The sequence below is a fragment of the Hibiscus syriacus genome, unplaced genomic scaffold (assembly GCF_006381635.1).
Source record: "Hibiscus syriacus cultivar Baekdansim isolate YM2019G1 unplaced genomic scaffold, ASM638163v2 tig00112428_pilon, whole genome shotgun sequence".
In the NCBI taxonomy this organism is placed as follows: Eukaryota; Viridiplantae; Streptophyta; class Magnoliopsida; order Malvales; family Malvaceae; genus Hibiscus; species Hibiscus syriacus.
In genome coordinates, this window is record NW_024063329.1 from 409700 (window position 1) to 429970 (window position 20271).

A 20271-nucleotide genomic window follows, 5' to 3' on the forward strand; every position below is an offset into this window, starting at 1 on the left:
GTTGAGCTCGACTTGAATATTCGTAAGCTTAAAATTTTTAAGCTTGACTCAAACTCGAAATCCTGAACTGAAGCTCGTGAGCAGCTTGAAAAGACTCGAAATAAAAAAAAATCTTAAACTCAAGTGAAACCTCAAACTCAAAAACGTATTTGAACTTAAATATATGAAAACATTATTATATTTTTTTAAAAAAATCAACACATAAATATTATTATTATTATTATTTTATTTTTTAAAATTTAAAACATTAATATATTATATTTTCGAGTCGAATATTAAATAGTTCATTTTAGCTTGTTAATAACTCGAGTCGAGCTCGAATTGAGTCTATTCAATCCACATATTTATTGAAACTTAATCAAATCAATCTCGAATAACTCACGATATGTCTAATCTCATTTTCACCCTTAGTTTTAGCTGTTTCAGCAGACAAAAAAGCGTGTAAGCTATCGGAGACTGTATTATGGGACAGTAAAAGTTCAACTTCTAGTCGAGCTTTTTTTCTCGGGTAAATTATACGTTCAGTATATGAACTATTAGTTTTAGTTCGTTTTAATATTTGAACTTTCAGTTTTTTAAAGTATACCTAAAGTTTATTTTTTGTTTTATTTTAGTACTCGTTGTTAAAAACTTTAATTTTTGTTTCATTTTAGGGTATGTTTGTTTCACTTAAAACAGGTTTCGAAAAATGAATTACACTTTCTGAAAAATATTTTTTGGAAATCATTTTATGGTGTTTGGATGATGTTGTGTAATTCATTTTCCACTAGTTGATAAATTTAAAAAAAAAATTATTATAAACATCAAATACAATTTTTAAAAATTTCTTTATTAAAAAATCAAATACAAAGAATAATATTATTTTTAAAATAATAGAATGTTTTATTTAATATTATTATTAAAATATTATATCTACGATTTTATAAATAAAAATATTATGATTATTATATTTTATTAAAATATTTTTTTATAAATTATATTAATTATTTATTAAAATAAGAATAATATATGATTAATTACATTAATTGTTTATTAAAATATTAAAAATTATAATATTAAAATCATATTAATTTTATGGGTAAAGTATAGTAATGGTCACTGAACTTTTCTAAAGCTTTCATTTAGGTCCCCAACTTTTAAAACTTGCAATATAGTTCCCTAACATTTAGTCTATTTGTAATATGGTCCCCCATCATTTAGTCTGTTTGCAATATGGTCCCCGACCATTTGATGTTGTTCCACTACCGTTAGTACGTTTGTAATATGGTCACTGAACTTTTCAGGCACTTGCATTTAGGTCCCCCAACTTTTAAAACTTGCAACACAATCCTAAATTTAATTCTAAACCCTAAATTCCTTTTCGATCTCAATTTTCCTTTTTCGCTTCTCTATTCTCATTTCCAGCGTAACTTTTCAGTCGGGGATGCATGAGAAATTCTAATCTAACTTTGAATTATGTGGAGGTGTTGACTTGAATAAGGGTCCATTGAGAGAAGACCCAACCAAGGGACTATCGGGACCATCAACGATTCAAGGTGTAATGTTAGATACATGTCATCTCAGGTGAAACATAGATGTTCGATGAAATGTTTGTGAGAAAAAATGGGGTTAGAAATTCAGAGTTGACAAATACTACTAAGATGAACTAAGTATCATTGTTGAAAGTCACCAACAAAGCTGGAATTATTTTGTATAAATGGCATATAATAATTTATTTGTTTAGTCTTTGTGCTTAAAGATTTTCCAACAGATGATCAAATATAATGAAATCTCAAACAACGCATTCACCTCTCGTTTGGTTTTTGTTCTTCAATTTTCCGCCATGAAAAATTGTAAACTCAAGTAGTGCTCTGTCTTTCATCTTTTTATTTACAAAGAAAAAATTGAGGAAGAATTGTTGGAATGCAACACCGATTACGTTTATTTCTTATTCTCTCCCCTCACTTGCAAGAAGGTATTTATTTTCTCTTTTGGGCTATCCGGAAATAAGCTTTTCCTCTTTCGCACTTTCTCATTTTCAGCTCGCATTGTGTGTTTTTTGTTGAAATTTTCATGTTTATGGAACTGCATGTCAATGATCTAGATATTCAGTGTTAGTTTTGAACCAAAACCATCTAATTTTCTTTCTTTCTTATTTATCAAAACTTTTAGTACTCTTTGTGAAATATATTCAGTCCATTAGAATAGAAGTGAAATAGGGTCCTAAGCTAATTTTTTTTTTATCTTCTTGTTTGGTTTTTCTTTAAATCAGGGAATTGGTTGTGAGTATATACATAGTGAAATCGTCAGGCTCAATCCGAGAGACTGCTGATACTAGTTTACTGGGAATTGTATTGATTCGACCTGTGGTTTTCGGAGTCCTGTGAGCTCGTATTCTTTTTAACAAGTTCATGTTGATTATGGGATTGATATATTGTGAAGGAATTAAAATTTTTTACATGTTCTAGAAAATTTACAGTTGAATTGTATTGAATTATAGTTTTAGAAGACAATTCTGCATGCACACAACTCGGAAGACATTATGACAGGGTAATATATTTGGAGCAACTACTTGACACTGTCATGATGAGACTGAGAGGTGAATGCAATGTTTGAGATTTCATTATATATGATCATCTGTTGGAAAATATTTAAGCACAAAGATTAAACGAAGAAATTATTATATGTCATTTATACAAAATAATTCTAGCTTTGTTGGTGACTTTCAACAATGATAGTTCATCTTAGTAGTATTTGTCAACTTTGCATTTCTAACCCTATTTTTTTCTCACAAGCATTTCATCGAACATCTATGCTTCACCTGAGATGGCATGTATCTAACATTACACCTTGAATCATTGATGGTCCTGATAGTCCATTGGTCGGGTCTTTTCTCAATGGACCCTTATTCAAGTCAATACCTCTACATAATTCAAAGTTAGATTAGAATTTCCTATGCATCCCCGACTGAAACGTTACGCTGGAAATGAGAAGAGAGAAGCGAAAAAGGAAAATCGAGATCGAAAAAGAATTTGGGGTTTATAATGAAATTTAGGACCATGTTGCAAGTTTTAAAAGTTGGGGGACCTAAATACAAGTGCCTGAAAAGTTCAGTGACCATATTGCAAATGTACTAACGACAGTGTAACGGAGTCAAACGGTCAGGAACCATATTGCAAATAGACTAAATGTTGGGGGGCTGTATTGTAAGTTTTAAAAATTGTGGGACCTAAATGAAAGCTTTAGAAAAGTTCAATGACCATTACTATACTTTACCCTAATTTTATTATATATTATTAAAATAAAAATAAAAATAAAATTATATATTATAATAATATAATTATAACAATAAAATAAAATATTATATTATTAAAATTATCAATAAATATAATTCCAGGTATAACTAACTCCCCTGCTTGAGTTTCCACTGGTACCTGCAATAACCGAGTCGAAACACGCGTCGACCAATCAACTATCCGAAGACTCTGGCTCGAAAACCTGGGTACTCAAATTTGAACTCTCCTATCTATAGCACGTTTAAAAGTAAATTTTCAATAGCAATACCAAATCGGCCCATATGCATCTAGTATTTTTTTAAATTAAATAAATTCTCTAAACTATTTTTATTATAAATTGTGGGACAAGTGAAGTAAATGTGAAGGTATCCTTAATTTGGGTATATATGTGGCAAACATGGCACTGGCAGCAATGTCCATTTTCTCAATAAAAGGTCATTTGTAGCTTAAAAAGGAAAATTGGAGTCATAACTTAATTAGATGGAGGGATGTTTACAGCACCAAGTTCATTGTTGTTGAAACTAACAGAAAACCACGGTTCAGGGATCATTTTATTTTAGGGTAATTACGTTATTAGGTCATTGAAGTTTATGTAAATTTATCTTTTCATTAATGTTAGTGATCGTTTTGTAATTCAATTGAACTTCTATACTAAAAGGAACTTATTTAAACTTTAGTGACCAATAATGTTGGTAGTAGATTCTCATATTGATATGTCTCAAAGATAGAAAATTCTATAATGGATGCGAAACATTGATATCAACCACTAATTTTATAAGATAAAATTAATAAATGTATATTTAATTATATCAAAATGATTTTTTCAAAATTATAAAATGATTAAGTGTTACTTAATTGTATTTAAATAATATGTAATATATATATATATACAACACATTATGTGTTACTTAATTGTATTTAAATAATTATATTAATTATTAGTTTTTAAAAAATTATAAAATAACAATTGAATTTATTGAATTATCACAAAACGTAATAATTTTCCACAAAAATAATAACACAATAAAGAAAATTATAAAATAAAGACTAATCGTTTCTGAAAAGTTTCACCAGATCTGAATTTTCCCTCAATTTCCTTTTATTGAAAAAAAACCCTAAAAGGACCATTTGAAGTGAAACGGGAAATTAGAAGAAATTCTAAGAAAAGAGGAGATTAAAAGAAGGCTATGTTCAGATTCGAGTTTGAAAAGATAAGGAAACGAGTTTGATTTTATTGGAAGAAAAATTTTCCCCTTTTTTTCTTAATTTTCTGCTATGGCAGACGCACTCTCCGTGATTCCCGCATCAGTTCTCCGTAATCTGTCCGACAAGCTGTACGAGAAGCGCAAGAATGCCGCTCTTGAGGTTTTCTTTCCTTTTCATTTTGCATTTCACTGGAATTTAATTTCCAGGTCTTCGTTTTCTTGCAAGGATTGAATTGCTTAACTCTTTTTTTTGTTACGGTAACTGTGTAGATTGAAGGAATCGTGAAACAGCTGGCGTCGGCGGGAGATCATGATAAGATATCGGCGGTGATCAATTTGTTGGCCAAGGAATTTACTTACTCTTCACAATCCAATCACCGTAAGGTTTGTGGATGATGGGTTATCTTGTGAATTTTTTAGAACTTTTACGAGTATTTCTATCCATTTAATTTGAATTCTTGCTTACTCTTGTTAAATTCTGGTGTTGTGTATATGTAGGGAGGACTGATTGGTTTAGCTGCTGCTACTGTTGGGTTGAGTTCCGAAGCCTCCCAATATCTTGAGGTAAGCACTAGTTTGCCTTCAGTAGCTGTCTGTTAACATGTTCAAATCTCTTACAAACATTGGACAATCTTTACCATGTTGTTGTTATTCACAAGCCAAGAAGTATCTCACAAGGTTTAAAGACTTATGCTTTACGATTGTAATGTTTTAGGGTTGTTAATGAAGGTTACATGTTTGTTTGCTAATTAGAAAGCAATTATTAGTTATTACCTGAGACAAGCTATGGGTTTTTTCATTATGAATTAATAAATTTTGTGATTAATTTGCTCTTGATGCTATCTGCCAGCAAATTGTGCCGCCGGTGCTTAATTCTTTATCTGACCAAGATAGCAGAGTGCGTTATTATGCCTGTGAAGCTCTATATAACATTGCAAAGGTGAAAGAAGATTGATTTAGATATGTTTTTCTTGTAATTTCATGTTTTCTTTACTAATAGTGGACATGATATACTGTCTTCTTCTTGACAGGTTGTCCGAGGAGATTTTATCATATTCTTTAATCAGATATTTGATGCGTTATGCAAGCTATCTGCTGATTCTGATCCCAATGTACAGAGCGCTGCTCACCTTTTAGATAAGCTCGTGCAGGTTAATAATTGCTCCCTCATCTAAATGTTGGAATTTAATTATGTGAAATATGGGAATTTATTGTCCTATTTTTTACTATGTAAAACAGGACATTGTTACTGTAAGCGACCAATTTAGGTATGCAATGTTCCCTAACGACTTCACCTCAAGAATCTTGTTTTATTTAGCTCATTTGGACTTTCTGAGTTCTATCTTTATAATATTATTTGTATGATTGCCTTGCTGTCAGTATTGAAGAATTTATTCCATTACTAAGAGAGCGTATGAATGTCCTGAATCCCTATGTCCGCCAGTTTTTGGTTGGATGGATAACTGTACTGGATGGCGTCCCAGATATTGATATGTTGGGCTTCCTCCCTGATTTTCTTGATGGTAATAAAATCTCGTGTATTTTAAAAATATACTACTTCCCTATGAAAGGTTATTTTAATTAATCAGTTCTTGACTACTCTCAGGTTTGTTTAATATGTTAAGTGATTCTAGTCGTGAAATACAGCAACAAGCTGATTCAGCACTTTCAGAGTTCCTCCAAGAGATTAAAAATTCCCCAGTAAGATTTCTACTAACATGTTCATTGATTGTTGGATTAATGCCATGGCCACTTGTCTTGAAGTTACTTATGCTAAGATTTTCTGTTTTACAATTTTTTATGGGAATAACATGATTTAATGCTTTTTTACTGAAAAAGGCTATGGATTTATTATACGGCACTACGAAGTATTTCTCATTAAAATAAATGTTTGGTTCATTTGTACTTTTCTGACTCGAACAGTGCTACTCTTGAAGCCTGTAGATTATGGTCGCATGACTGAGATACTGGTGCAAAGGGCAGATTCTCCTGATGAATTCACTCGGTTAACAGCTATCACTTGGGTTAGTAGTGTTTGACTTTATTTTTCCATAGATGGGGGAATATTGTTATAGCAGAAAAGAGGAAAATAATCTTGATAATTGATTCTTTCTTCCCTTGTCAACCTATTTGCTCATACTATAATTTTTTCCTTTCTATTCTAAGATCAATTATTCCATTACCTTCACATCACATCATAGATTTGTATTCTCTTTGGACAGATAAACGAGTTTGTAAAACTAGGTGGAGACCAACTTGTTCCTTACTTTGCTGACATAGTGGGAGCCATTCTCCCTTGCATATCTGATAAAGAAGAGAAAATTAGAGTGGTAATTTTTTTATAGTATCCTTATTGAATCATAAATAACTTTTCTGCAATAAAGCTCATTTGAGTTCTTTCCTTTACATGTTTTATTTTAATATTTTTACATAGGTTGCTCGTGAAACCAATGAGGAACTTCGTTCAATTAAGGCTGATCCAGCAGAGGGTCTTGATGCTGGGTCCATTCTCACCATTGCAAGGAGGTGTGGTTTTTATTACTTGAGAAAAATGCTAGTTTTGAAAGTTTACTAGTAGTTTGCACTCCGTCAACGTATATGCCCTTCTGTATTTTGAAGAGATATTGAAAAGTGCTTTTAATGGTGTCTTTGTGTTATTTTACTCTTGAAATAACTTCATTGTACAGTTACTTTGTAGTAATTACTATTTTTTTGACTGATCAGGCAACAGGATAGTGAGTGGGAAGCCACTAAAATTGAAGCATTGCACTGGATATCAACCCTTTTAGATAGACATCGTGCTGAAGTGAGGAAGCATTTCTTTATGATTTTCGTTCACATCTGGTTATGTGTGTGTTTTTTGTTCATACTTTGTTTTTTCATTGATCTTGCTTGCCAAAATCATCTTTGAATTCCAAATTTGTGTTACTGTTTTACCATTTAAATTCTTTGCAATAAACCTCAAATCTCTTAAGATTACACATCAAAGGTGCCTGCTTTTCATGTTGTTACTTTATATTTTTATTTTCCTTTTGAACAAGGAGTGTCTACCACTTTATGCATTGGTGGTTAAGATGTTTTTAGTCCTTTCTTTGGACTATTGTTAGCACTTTCCATAGACACACATGTGATGCTGCATACCTGAAATCTTATCATGCATCAAACATACTGCATTGCCTGTGTAAAGGTATGATAATTCCATCATAAATTGAAATAAAAAGTTTATGATCTCATGTAAAATTTGTAATTTGCATGTTATATTTATTTGCAGTTTCTTATGCTAATGTTTCCCAATATGTGTGATGGTTGATTTTTTTTACCTGAATCAGGTGTTGCGTTTTCTAAACGACATATTTGACACCCTTTTGAAAGCTCTATCTGACTCTTCTGATGAGGTATATTTCTACTTCTGCTTATGTGTATATTTAACTTTTACAGTAAGAGTTTTATTATATTTTTTTAGTATAGTTTCCAAATTTTTAGTACTATAATTACAACAGGATGTGCCCTCTATGTATAATTTTGTTGTTTCTTAGATTGATGAACTGCTACTGAAACCTCCTAGGCCCTAGCTAACTCAGTTCACAATATCCTTATAGTCTCTTCAAGAACCTGAAAAAGGTCTTGCTTTTGCTAGAGGTTCTCCTACTGTCCATTCTGTCTTTGTAAACGACAGTATTTTGAGGATCAAACCCATAGGAAGATATACAATTTTCTTGAAGTTGGCTAGTGGGTCTGTGTTTTCTTCTTAAGTTGTGTAACTTGTGTTCTGTCAATAGTGGATATTGGTTCTGTTCGAGCGGTCTTGAATGTTGGTGTGTAAAAGATAGAGTAACTTTTAGGTGTGAGTTAGCAGTTTGCTGCAGGTTGTATTTATTTGGTTTTGAATAAAATTTCTGGGCACTCTTTTCCCCCTTCCGCTGTTTGAGGATTAATCTCAGATTAATATTTGATTACGAAGGGGGTTTTTAATTAGGCCCCACCTTTTTTCAAAAAAAAAAAAAAAACTTACTTCCTGAAAATGTAACTAATTGATTAATTAAAGCTTCAGCTGCCAAAGTTATTAGTGGACCTTATTAGCTCACACTAAAGTAGATCACAAAAACATGAATGAAACTAGTTTCGACAATTATTTAAACAATTAATTAATGATTAACTAAATCAGATTGTAGACTTAACTTGGAAACTGTATGGAAGTATGATTGATTAGTGACTTTCCATCATAATTGATTAACTTGGGTAATCATATCATTGGAGAAACACATTGACGACCCTCCAATTATAAGGTAACTAGGACTTATCAATATCCTAGGCTTCCCCCTAGAGGTTATGGATTGTCTCACATCCTAATCTGACTCTCCTAGGATAACTGAACCTAAATAACTTGGAAACTAGTATGGAAGTATGATTGATTAGTGCTTTCCATCATAATTGATTAACTTGGATAATCATATCATTGGAGAAACACATTGACAACCCTCCAATTATAAGGTAACTAGGACTTATCGATATCCTAGGCTTCCCCCTAGAGGTTATGGATAGTCTCAGATCCTAATCTGACTCTCCTAGGATAACTGAACCTAAATTCTCACCGAAATCCCTTCCTAGAACTCAGTTTCTCATGCATCTTAGTTAACCTTATCCCTCTCAGTACTAAACCTGGAGACAATCCATTTCTAAATTCTGTAAATCTAAGGTGTTTGTTGTAATGGTGTATATCACCATAGGAGGATATTCCGTGTTTTCCTATGTATTGGGTATTATTATTAATAAACTATGATGTACTCTTTTCTTCCTTCCAATGTTCGTTAACATACTTCTTAGTATGTGAACGAATACGAAGGGAGTTTTTAATGAGACCTCCAACTTCTATATATAAAAAAAAATCTGTAAATCAGCTAACTCCCTAATTTGATGTAAAGGTTGCCTTGCTTAAAAACCGCAAAATTAACCGTTCTCCTGCTTATGTCATGCGTGGTGCCATGGCACCAGTGTGTCTTTGCACTTCAGTTTGATTCATTACAATGCTCTTTTTCCTACAACGTAGGCTCGGATTAGAATTTTTTTTTAATATAAAACTATGACCTTAATTCAAAATCTAACAAAATATTTTGAACGATGACTTTAAAAATGAAATCTAAACACCGTCATAGGAAATGAGCAAAATCAACTATAACAGTGGATTTACCCAAGAACAAGCTAATAGGTCGAAAATAGCTTGCTTTTGGGTAGGTATCATATATGCTAATTTATAATGCAATTTTGATGTTTCCATCAGGTTGTGCTCCTGGTTCTTGATATTCATGCGTGCATAGCACGAGACCCCTTACATTTCCGCCAGCTTGTTGTTTTTCTGGTGCATAATTTCCGTGTTGATCATTCTCTGCTGGAGAGGTAATTCTAGGTCCCTCGAGCTTGTTGTAAATATTTTTGTTGAGTTGAGCCCTCATTCAGGCTATGCGGCCAACTTGTCTTCTAATCATGTACATGTGTCTCTTCGCTTTCTTTTGCAAATCATTCTCCTTATTCTTAGGCGTGGTGCTTTGATAATCCGTAGACTTTGTGTTCTCTTGGATTCCGAACGGGCATACTAGAGGGAGAAGCAGACCTGGATTTTGCTTGCATTATGGTTCAGGTTCTGTATTGTATTTAAGGATTAAACTAATGCAATAAGGCTTGTTTGTTGAAATAATAAAATGAAGCAGCTCCATAACATTAAAATATGATGGTCATGACATAATCAGAGTTGATATGTATTTTTTTTATAATCCTTTAGTAGAATGATATTTCCATTGTGTCTGATTTTGAATCTTTTCCTTTGTGTTTCAGGCTTTGAATTTGATTCTACTTACTTCTTCTGAGCTATCCGAGCTAAGGGAACTTTTAAAACAGTCACTTGGTAACGCTGCTGGAAAAGATTTATTTGTTTCTTTGTATGCTTCATGGTGCCATTCACACATGGCGACCATAAGTCTTTGTTTATTAGCACAGGTAAGAAATTTTAAACTCCTTTAAGGGCCAACCAATTCATCCCTCTATTTTCATGTGGTCAGCCACGCTTTGACCATCTGCTTTCATTATTGTTAATCTATTTTATTTGCTTGATAGGCATACCAGCATGCAAGTTCCGTGATTCAGTCCTTGGTTGAGGAAGATATTAATATCAAGTTCTTGGTTCAGCTTGATAAATTGATTCGCTTGCTGGAAACTCCCATCTTCAGTTATCTTAGATTGCAGGTGCCTAAATAAATGCTAACTGGGGTCACTTGTCCTTTTAATATCTTTAACATGCCTGAGTGGCAGGACTTGTGATATTGTATATGCTCTCTTATTTATAATTTGTTTGCAGCTTGCTGCACATTTTACCATGCCAAAATATATTAACTTCATTGAATTCATTAGTTGTAATTGTATTTGTACTTTTGTTGTACGTATTTTCCCCTATTTTCCTTGTTCATCTTTTAAATTTAGAATGTCTATCATGTAGCTGATCCTTTTTCTGATTTCCAGCTTCTTGAACCAGGAAGATATATATCATTGCTGAAAGCATTGTATGGTCTTTTGATGCTGCTTCCACAGGTATGCCTGTGCTACTTTCTTAGTTTCTTACTTTTCTTGGCACCCCTGCCTCGAGCCTAAAATATGGCTGTCATCAAACAGGTCAAACAGTTTCTTAGCGCATGCAACAGACTGACACAGTTGCATGAACACGTGTTGGATTTTCATTGTTAAATTATATTGACTAGTTGATTGAACTACAGCAAAGTGCTGCATTCAAGATTTTGCGGACTCGTTTGAAAACTGTGCCACCATACTCCTTCAATGGTGACCAACTCAAACAAGCATCATCAGGCAACTCATACAACCAGATTTCACAATATAGTGGATCACAAATCACGGAGGATGGTGACATCAGCCAAAATAATGAGAATTTACGTAATGGAATTAACTTTGATTCAAGGCTGCAACAGTTTGAGCAAATGCAGCGACAACACCGAATGCTTGAAAAATCAAAGGTGCGATCACTGAAAAGTTCCACTTCTTCATCAAAGGTACGTGAACTGGTTGTTGATCTTGTTCCATCATTATTTTAAAGATTTTATGATTAGAGGCTTTCCATAAGAAAAGTTGGTTCAAACTCTATGATTATCTTTATATTGCCATTGGCAGAAAAAGAAAGGTCCAGTTGGCTGGTCTTTCTTCATGATGTACATCTTTCTGTTCGGCTGTTTGCACCGTCTTTTATGGTTTCCTAGAAGAGAATCAATTTATCATCTTCCCCCTTCTCTATGCAGGAAGGGCCAGAAGCAGAAGCGTACCAGCGACCTTCAACATCAGGCTCAAACGTGCCACCTTCAACATCATCTAGAAGAAACCCGGGTTAGTTGCTAATTTGTTCACCTGTGCCAGTTCAGGGTCATTTGTACTATGATCTCATGATGGTTGAGCCAGAGGTGAGATCCAAGCTATAGTATGTAAAATTGTATATCATGGTAGTTTGTTTTCATTGAACTCATGGAGGGGGGAATGATTCCAAATTAGGTTTTGGATATAAGCTTGGAGGGGCCTTTCCGGGCTATTCTTTCCCCCCCTCCTTTGTAAACAGGATATGCCCTCGTGGTTCTGTTATTTTTTAAATTGAAATCCACATGGAATAGAGGGAGATAAATGAAATTAGAAAATGCTGTTCTTCTTTTTCCGTTTACAGTACTCATATGAACACCATGCCTTTATTCGACTCTGCAATTCGCTGTGAAAACCCCGGAAATGTGGTTGGAAAGTGAGGTAATACTTGCTTCTGTCTAATAGTTTATGATGGTTCTTTTAACTCGTTTGCTCTTAAGTTGGACATAAGTACTTATGATAGGGAAATGATGGATCACATATGTTTCAGCCGACAATGGACTTAGGTAAGACTTATGATAGGGAAATGATGGATTACATATGTTTCAGCCGATAATCGAAGGAAGACGTAATGTATAGTTTTTGTTTCATTTTAGTATATGTTAAAACTTAATGTGTTTAGTATCTAAACTATCAGTTTTGGTTTGTTTTAGTACTTGAATTTTTAATTTTTTTTCAAAACTTAACGTTAAATTTTTAACAGGGTATCAAAATGAAATAAAAATTAAACACTAGGTGTGATTTAAAAAACTAAAAGTTTTAGTACTAAAATAGATTAAAATTTATAGTTTAAATATTAAATGCGTAATTTATCTTAAATTATATTAAAATTTAAAATATTTAAGGGTGATTATCTCTACCCTCTCACAATTCATCCATGAATGGATAGACTTGTTTATATTATAATTAAATTAAGGGTAAATTATACATTTAGTACATAAATTATCATTTTTGATTCATTTTAATATTTAAATTTCTAAATTTTTAAACCCTGTCATTAAAATTTTAACCCGCTTAATACCTAAACTATTAACTTTAATATCTAGATTTTCATTTTTTTCTTTATTTAAATTTTGAATGAGATATTAAAATGAAATAAAAATTAAATTTTTTAACAGTGATTACTAATATGAAATAAAAAGTAAATTTTATGTATAGTTTTGATAAAAAATTAAAAGTTTAGATATTAAAATAAATTAAAATTGATGTTTAAATACTAAACGCATAATTTTTCCTTAAAATAATTTAGAACTTTTCTTTTGTATATCATAATTTTTCTATTTCTCCTAACAAATTATTGCATATTTTTTGTAGAGATAATGGTGGATTCTTTTATTATAATATATATAACATTAAAAAGTAATCAGTGACAAACAGGAAATTCAAGTATTCAACCACCCAACAAGATGCTTCCAAGTTGTTTTTTCTCCACAAATTTTGTGATGCAATCACCGCCTGAATTCTCTCTGTGTAGCAAACCCAATAACATTCCTTCCCACTGTTTATAGCAATCGATCAATGATTATTTGCAGTAACAACGAATCTCCCAGTTTTCCTTTCGTCTCCTAATTCCATATACGATCCGATTTCCCTTTTTTGTTCCATTTTTTGAGTGTTTTGATCACGAGGAGGTTCCAAGCTTAATGGGATTTGGGTCGATTTTCAATCGGAAGAAGAAGCGAGGTTCCACGAATTCAGCTGCTTCTTCACCGGATGTTCCATCGAAGAAATCGTTGTTCATCCAATTCCCGATGCGATCCTCCTTGGGAAATTTCGCCCAGACCCAACTCCAAGAAATCGAAGGAGTGTTCAAAACGTTGGACGCCAACGGCGACGGCAAGATCTCGGCGTTGGAGCTCGGTTCCATCTTGAGATCACTCGGCCAACGGCCCTCCGACGAGGAACTCGACGAGATGATCAAGGAATTCGACGCCGACGGCGATGGGTTCATCGATTTCAACGAGTTCATCGAGCTGAACACCAGAGGGATCGACCACGAAGAGGTTCTGGAGAACCTGAAGGACGCTTTCTCGGTGTACGACATCGACGGGGACGGTTCGATTTCAGCCGAGGAACTCCACGAGGTGCTCCAAAGCCTCGGGGATGAGTGCTCGATCGCCGAGTGTAGGAAGATGATAAGCGGCGTGGATAATGACGGGAATGGGATGATTGATTTCGAGGAGTTCAAGGTGATGATGATGGCTGGGGCCACTTTTGGCTCCATTGAATCCGATAAGAGAAAGGTTGCCGTCTAAATCAATTCATCATTGGTTTTTCCCTCTGGTAATTTTCCTGGAATTCTCTGATTAACAGATTACAAGCAGCAGCTTGCTTATTACTTGTTATGATCTTAATAGAGATTGTGTATATTTTGAACTCTATGGAGTTTAATGAACATTATACGGTAAATTCATTTTTGCCCAGAAATTTTCTGTTTATGCATATTGTAGATTCGATTCAACTACGAAAAGCTCGCCGATGGAACTCATAGTGATATCCCAATGATTGTTCCTCTAATTGATTAATGGTAGCTTCAATCATATACCTTGTATATGGTACATTCTAATCTCCAGGTTTCATTTCAAGTAAAATGTTTTCTGATCAGATAAAAATTATCGATTGACTAATGATCAACTCTTATTGTTGATACAACAAATTTTACGTGTCCAATATGGTGACATGATATATCGCATCATTTATATAATCTACTTTTTGTTAAATAGGTCAGAGATGATTACAATGCATTATCAGTTCAAAATCTTTATTATTCATTAATAAAGACTAAAAAAATAGTCATTAACAACACACTAACACCTTAAAACCTATAATCAAACAAGGGTGGATCGACTAAGGATTTAGGATAGGCATCCTGAAATCTATTTTTTTGTTGTATAATCACATATTTTAATGGTTGTAACCACCTGAAATTTTAGTTATACCTATATGATTAATGTTATACCTATATGATTAATGTGTATATATATATATATATATATATATATATATATGTGTGTGTGTCTATATGAAGTTTGTGTTATAGGAGACCAATACTTGTTTAAGGCTAAGTTCTTGTCCTGTGTAGGGGTGTAAACAAGCCAAATAGAACTCGAATATTGCCGAGCTCAATTCAAACTCAAAAACTTTAAATGTAAACTCGACTCAATTCAAAAACTCGCAAATCTAAAATTTTCAAACTCGACTCAAACTCGAAAGAAAATATTAAAACTCAACTCGAACTCAAAAAAACTCAAACTCAAAAAAAAATTCAAGAACTCGACCCAGCTCAAAACTCAAGCTCAATTCAAGCTTGATTCAAACTCAAGTGCTCACCACTTGGCTCCGTAAATTAAATCATTGAGTTTGAGCTTTAATTTATAGGATCACTTGTGGAGCACTTGCTTCTATCTTAAAGATGTGGGATATAAGGCCACATGTTGTGTGTGGGATATACAGTCAGAACTTCACCCTCTTCCCCGTGCTCTTCACCCTCTCAACACCTTGTTCATCGGAGACTGCTAAACAAGCTTCATTGAAGCCTCCAACACAGCAACATTAACATCATCATCATCAAGATCAAGGGATACCACCATCAAGATTGGTGGCACCAAACGGAGAAGACCGTGCCAACTACTTCTCCTGTAAAAACAGTAGCAACTTCTTTCTTGGCAATTGGCATCTTCTCCAGCAGCGAAGCCAGTGGTTACTAATACCACAGAGAAAGTTTCACCTGCCAAGACACCTCCAACTGCAACATCAGTGGCAAGTTTCCCAACCCAAACGCCTACCTCCTCTGTGACCATCACCACCCGTATGCCTAACCCTAAATCATCAATGACCAATCTGACAACTGGCAGACCACCTTCTCCTTTTGCTCTCCCACCTTTCCAGTTGAAAGCTCAAGCTGAGACTGATCCCAAGAAGATTCAATCTGAGACGGAGCAAAAGACGATCGACAAGCCCAAGGGATGGCTATTTGGAGGCACTCGCAAAGCAGCATCCAAGGGAAGTGAGGCAAAGGGCAACAAGTATTCTTCTGACTCCGAGGATGCAGGAATGAGGATCATAACAATTACCGGTGATAATCAAGGCGCTTTCATGGAGATAAACCAACCATCTCACCATAAAATTGGGTTTCAGGGAACTCTATTTCGCCTCGAAAACATTTATATGCATGTTTAATAAATTTATAGTTTGGTATGTTATATTTTAATTTTTGTATTTCAATCACATTTGTTTAAATTTTCTTATTTGTTTTAAATGTTCAGGTGTCATTTATGTTATTTTCCATATTATTTTAGCTTAAACCGAATAGGATTAATTGCATAAAAGACCCTATAGTTTATATGCATTTTGTATTTAAGTCATTGGTTTAATTCCAATTTTGTAAGTTTAATTTTACATTTACGTGAATTTAATCATCATTCTAAAGTTAGTATATTTAGCTTAAATTAGTCCTCACATTTAGATTTCTCTTAATTTAGTCCCTGTTTAGGATTGTTTTCTTTAATTAGTTGTGTATATTTATTTTGCATGTTGATATGTTTATGTATAAGTATGCGATTGATTTATTTAGGAGTCACATAATATCATTTTGCATAATTTGTATGTTACATTCATGTGCATAACTTAACCCCTATCACGTAATCAGATTTAGGTTTTAGGATTTAGGGTTTAGGGTTTAGGATTTATTGCAAAGATATTAATTAATCGACTTGGTATCGATTTATGAGGTAAGTACAATTTAGGGTTTATGATTTATGATTAAGGGTTTAGGGTTTAAAGTTCATTGCAATGACATTAATTAAAATTTGAGGTAGTTGTATTATAGAATTTTTAATATATTTTTAAAATTTTATAATTATCAATAGTGTATTTTTAATATATTTTTAATAATGTAATTTTAAAAAATCTAAAATTATAATATAACATTTTTCGAGCTGCTCACAGGCTTTTCGAGTCGAATATCGAGTAGCTCGTTTAGGCTTGTTAAGTACTCGAGTCGAGCTCGAGCTCGAGTCGAGTCCATTCGATTCGAGTATTTATCGAGTCTTGATCGAGTCGATCTCGAGTAGCTCACGATCTGTCTCGCCTCATTTACAACCCTAGTTGTGTGGAAACTACAGTTCGCTGGTTGTTTGCCACTTTTCCTGTTTTTTTTAATCCATGAGCAGATATAGACGTATGATTTTACGTTAGAAGAGTAAATTTGAACTTATAAAATTCAAGAGAAAAGAACTTAAACTTAAAAAATTTTAAGAAACGAAAATAGATTTTTAATAAAAATACATAAAATATCTAAAATATATAATAATTTTAAATTTTAAATAGAACAACCGCCCCTGACTCTCCCGCCTGGTCCATACCCGTCTATGCTATCACCCCCACACACCCATATGGACATATAGCCATACAAATTTTACATATGATCTCGTGCTGCTTCAAGTATTTTTTAACTTTCCACGTCTACGGAAAATTCTGGTGTTTTAAAATTATATATAGGGTAAATTACACTAATTACCATTCAACTTTAAGATTTATATTAATTTCATCAATGAACTTTAAATTAGTTGAATTGTACAATTAAACTTGATTTTGACTTCAATTATAACATTAAAATCGTTAACTCGTTAATAAACAAATGATATGATAGTTTGGTGCTTACGTGAAAGTTTAAAACTTAATTTTTAACTCTTAACTCATATTCTTCATCAAAACTATGATTTTTTTTACCTACTTTTAGTTATCGTTAAAAATCATCATTCTCTGACGTATTTTGTGATCACTCTAGAAATTGGTAAACTCATCTCGTCGTCTTTTATCATTTTGATTTTTTTAAAATTTCTTTAAGGTCGATGAGCTTAAATACAAAAAGTCCATCATTTTTGGGTTTGGGTTCTTTATTGGATTTAAGTGATTTGGGATGTTTGATAAAAAATTAAACGGTGACCTTATTTTGAGAAAACAAACTACATACCTCAAAAATTAATATCATTAGACGATCATTCAAAGAGATTGAAGTATTAGCCTGTCGAAGTTGTATATGTATTTTCGTCGATTTGAGTGGATTTTGTGAAAAACCAATTCAAAAAGAAAATAAGTGAAATAAGAACACTCTGATACTGATATAGTCACGAATGACGACCAGTGATGAACGACGATTAATCACTAACGGTGGCCAGAAAATTCAATACCTAAAAATAAAATGTTTTAGAATTTAGTGATACAAATAATATAGAAACTAAAATTAATGGAAAAGAAAATGGTCATATCGTCATATTATTAATGATTAACGATCCAATGTTATAACTAAAATCAAAATCAAAATTTAGTCATAATGCAATAAAATAATCATAACGTTTGATAGTAGTGTCAAACTTGCCAGTATTATTTTTTTGAAACATTTGACCATTGAACGTTTAGGTCAAAAATCACCCTTGATGGATGGAAACCGTGAGTCAGTCAACTGATGGTCAATGTCAGATATTGACGGAGCAAGCACACATTGACGTGAAAGTTGACGTGACATTTCCATGTCGGATATCATGATGATGTGACATTGTCATGTTAGAATTTTTAAAAATAAAATAAATAATTTTATGATTAATATTATTTATATTTAATTATTTATAACCAATCAGAGAGTGACACGAACCTAGGCAAAGGCTATGGAATAGCATTACATTTATCGATGCTGACGGAGTAAGCACACATGGACGTGGTATTTTCATGTTGAAGATCATGATGATGTGGTACTGTCACGTCCGAATTTTTAAAAATAAAATAAATAATTTTATGATTAATATTATATATATTTAATTATTTATGACAAATCAAAGGGTGACACGAACCTGGATAAAGGATATGGAATAGCATAACTTTTACCACTAGACCAAACTCCTTATTTGATTAAATAATGAACTAAATGATATTTAATAGATTTCACCGCCCCCGTCACACAAAATCACGTTAAAAACCAATGGCTCGTGTTGGTAATAGAGATTACCAACATTCGACTCACTTTTTAGGTTTATCATATGAAGGAAAATGATAGTTAGAAACTTTGCTATGATTAACTAACAGTATGGTGCAATCCTCCATATCTGGTTATCTCCCTTGTTCCATTGCCACAACACAATGGTAGTACCATTGTGGATGCCACCGGATTTCTTATCACCATGGAAATCATCTAAATTCAGGCGAATGTTATTAATCATTCTTATAGCTCTGTAGCCATCATGGACTTCCTTTCTCTCGCTCCATAGTACGGACTCGTCAAGATTTGGCTTGTAAGGTACCAGTTGGACCTGCAGGAAAAACCCCATTTTATGCAAAACTTCAGGGTTGATAAATTCAAAATGTTCTGTTATGTTTTGACCATCTGAAATGAAATAAAAAATCAAGATGCACAAACAAATTCTTTCCACTGCCGGAATCAAGAAAGAAAGGGCCCAATAGAGTGTTTAATGACTTGACCAGTGGCCTTATTAGCCAGACAAAAACTGGGGAAACTCACTTCATCTTTCACCCTTGTGCTGAGCTTCTCATCTTTGTACCAGTGCTAAAACAACAACAAAAATCAACATCCAGATCAAAATAAGATCAATGCTTTGCCCTAATCTTGAGTTTCAACAGTCAAAGGGGGCTTTTGGGTTGTCAATTAATGAGTTTAATCAAGTTATACGGCTTTGAGCTACAGGGAAAACTTATAATAAACCAAGTTGATAATTTTGTAGATCAATCCATAAAAATTAAGTTAAAGAAAATTGTGAATCTGCTGATACAATACCTGGAATTCATCAGAGGGATCAGATGGAGCAAAAACAACTTTTCCATCTCCGATCGTAAATGATAACTTGGACCAGCTTTGCAATAGACTTTAACAGTAGGTTTGTTGTGGAATTCGGGTGGCAAACGAGATCCAAAAGGATGATGATGATCAATTCTTCCGTGGCCACTTTCATGGGCAGCATGTGTAAAAGATGGTGGTGTTGGTGTAGAGTAGTTCAATGAACTATGCTCAGGCTGGTCGTGGACACGAGTCCCATGGGTTGGTGGTTGGTGCGGCGGGGGTGACGGAAAGCCCGGTTGCTAAAAGTATGGTTGTGTTGGTCCATCAAAAGCAGGCTGCTGGAAGTATGATGGTGGTGGTGGTGGTGGTGGTGGATATGGTCCGTCAAAGGCGGGTGGTGGCGGGTAGTGCTGAGACAGCGGAGGAAACTCATGGTGATGGAGATGTGGCGGTGGTGGTCTTTCTCGGTTGTCTTCATCATCGTTCCCATGGTGACGAGTTTGAGAGTGATTGTGACCGAAAGGGAACTCTATTTCTTCGATCTGATCGACTTTCTGAAATCGTACTTCCTTCTTATCTTTTGTTTAGTTGTGTTCAA

At 33.6% G+C, this 20271-nt stretch overlaps 2 protein-coding genes and 1 pseudogene across 2 annotated transcripts; 2 read left to right on the forward strand and 1 right to left on the reverse strand.

The window, feature by feature from the left end:
* The first annotated feature begins 4416 nt into the window (after positions 1–4416).
* Positions 4417–12280, forward strand: LOC120179494 (annotated as a pseudogene).
* A 977-nt stretch (positions 12281–13257) lies between these two features.
* Positions 13258–14152, forward strand: LOC120179486 (probable calcium-binding protein CML25). The gene has a single exon (XM_039185068.1). The coding sequence runs from the start codon at positions 13528–13530 to the stop codon at positions 14137–14139; it is 612 nt and encodes a 203-aa protein (XP_039040999.1). The 5' UTR covers positions 13258–13527; the 3' UTR covers positions 14140–14152.
* A 4805-nt stretch (positions 14153–18957) lies between these two features.
* LOC120179512 (ricin B-like lectin EULS3) lies at positions 18958–19854 on the reverse strand. Its single transcript, XM_039185088.1, has 3 exons — positions 19798–19854; positions 19353–19442; positions 18958–19188 (listed from the first exon to the last, which is right to left on the reverse strand). The coding sequence occupies exons 1-3, from the start codon at positions 19852–19854 to the stop codon at positions 18958–18960; spliced, it is 378 nt and encodes a 125-aa protein (XP_039041019.1).
* Between the last annotated feature and the right edge of the window lie 417 nt (positions 19855–20271).

Bases quoted from the DNA above. Each gene is read 5' to 3' on its own strand.
- LOC120179486 (XM_039185068.1), top strand. From the start codon at position 13,528: ATGGGATTTGGGTCGATTTTCAATCGGAAGAAGAAGCGAGGTTCCACG.
- LOC120179512 (XM_039185088.1), bottom strand. From the start codon at position 19,854: ATGCTGCCCATGAAAGTGGCCACGGAAGAATTGATCATCATCATCCTT. The intron at 19,443-19,797 runs GTTTGCCACCCG...TTGTTGTTTTAG, and splicing joins TCATCATCCTTTTGGATCTC to CACTGGTACAAAGATGAGAA. The intron at 19,189-19,352 runs GTCATTAAACAC...TTTTTCCTGCAG, and splicing joins CTAATAAGGCCACTGGTCAA to GTCCAACTGGTACCTTACAA.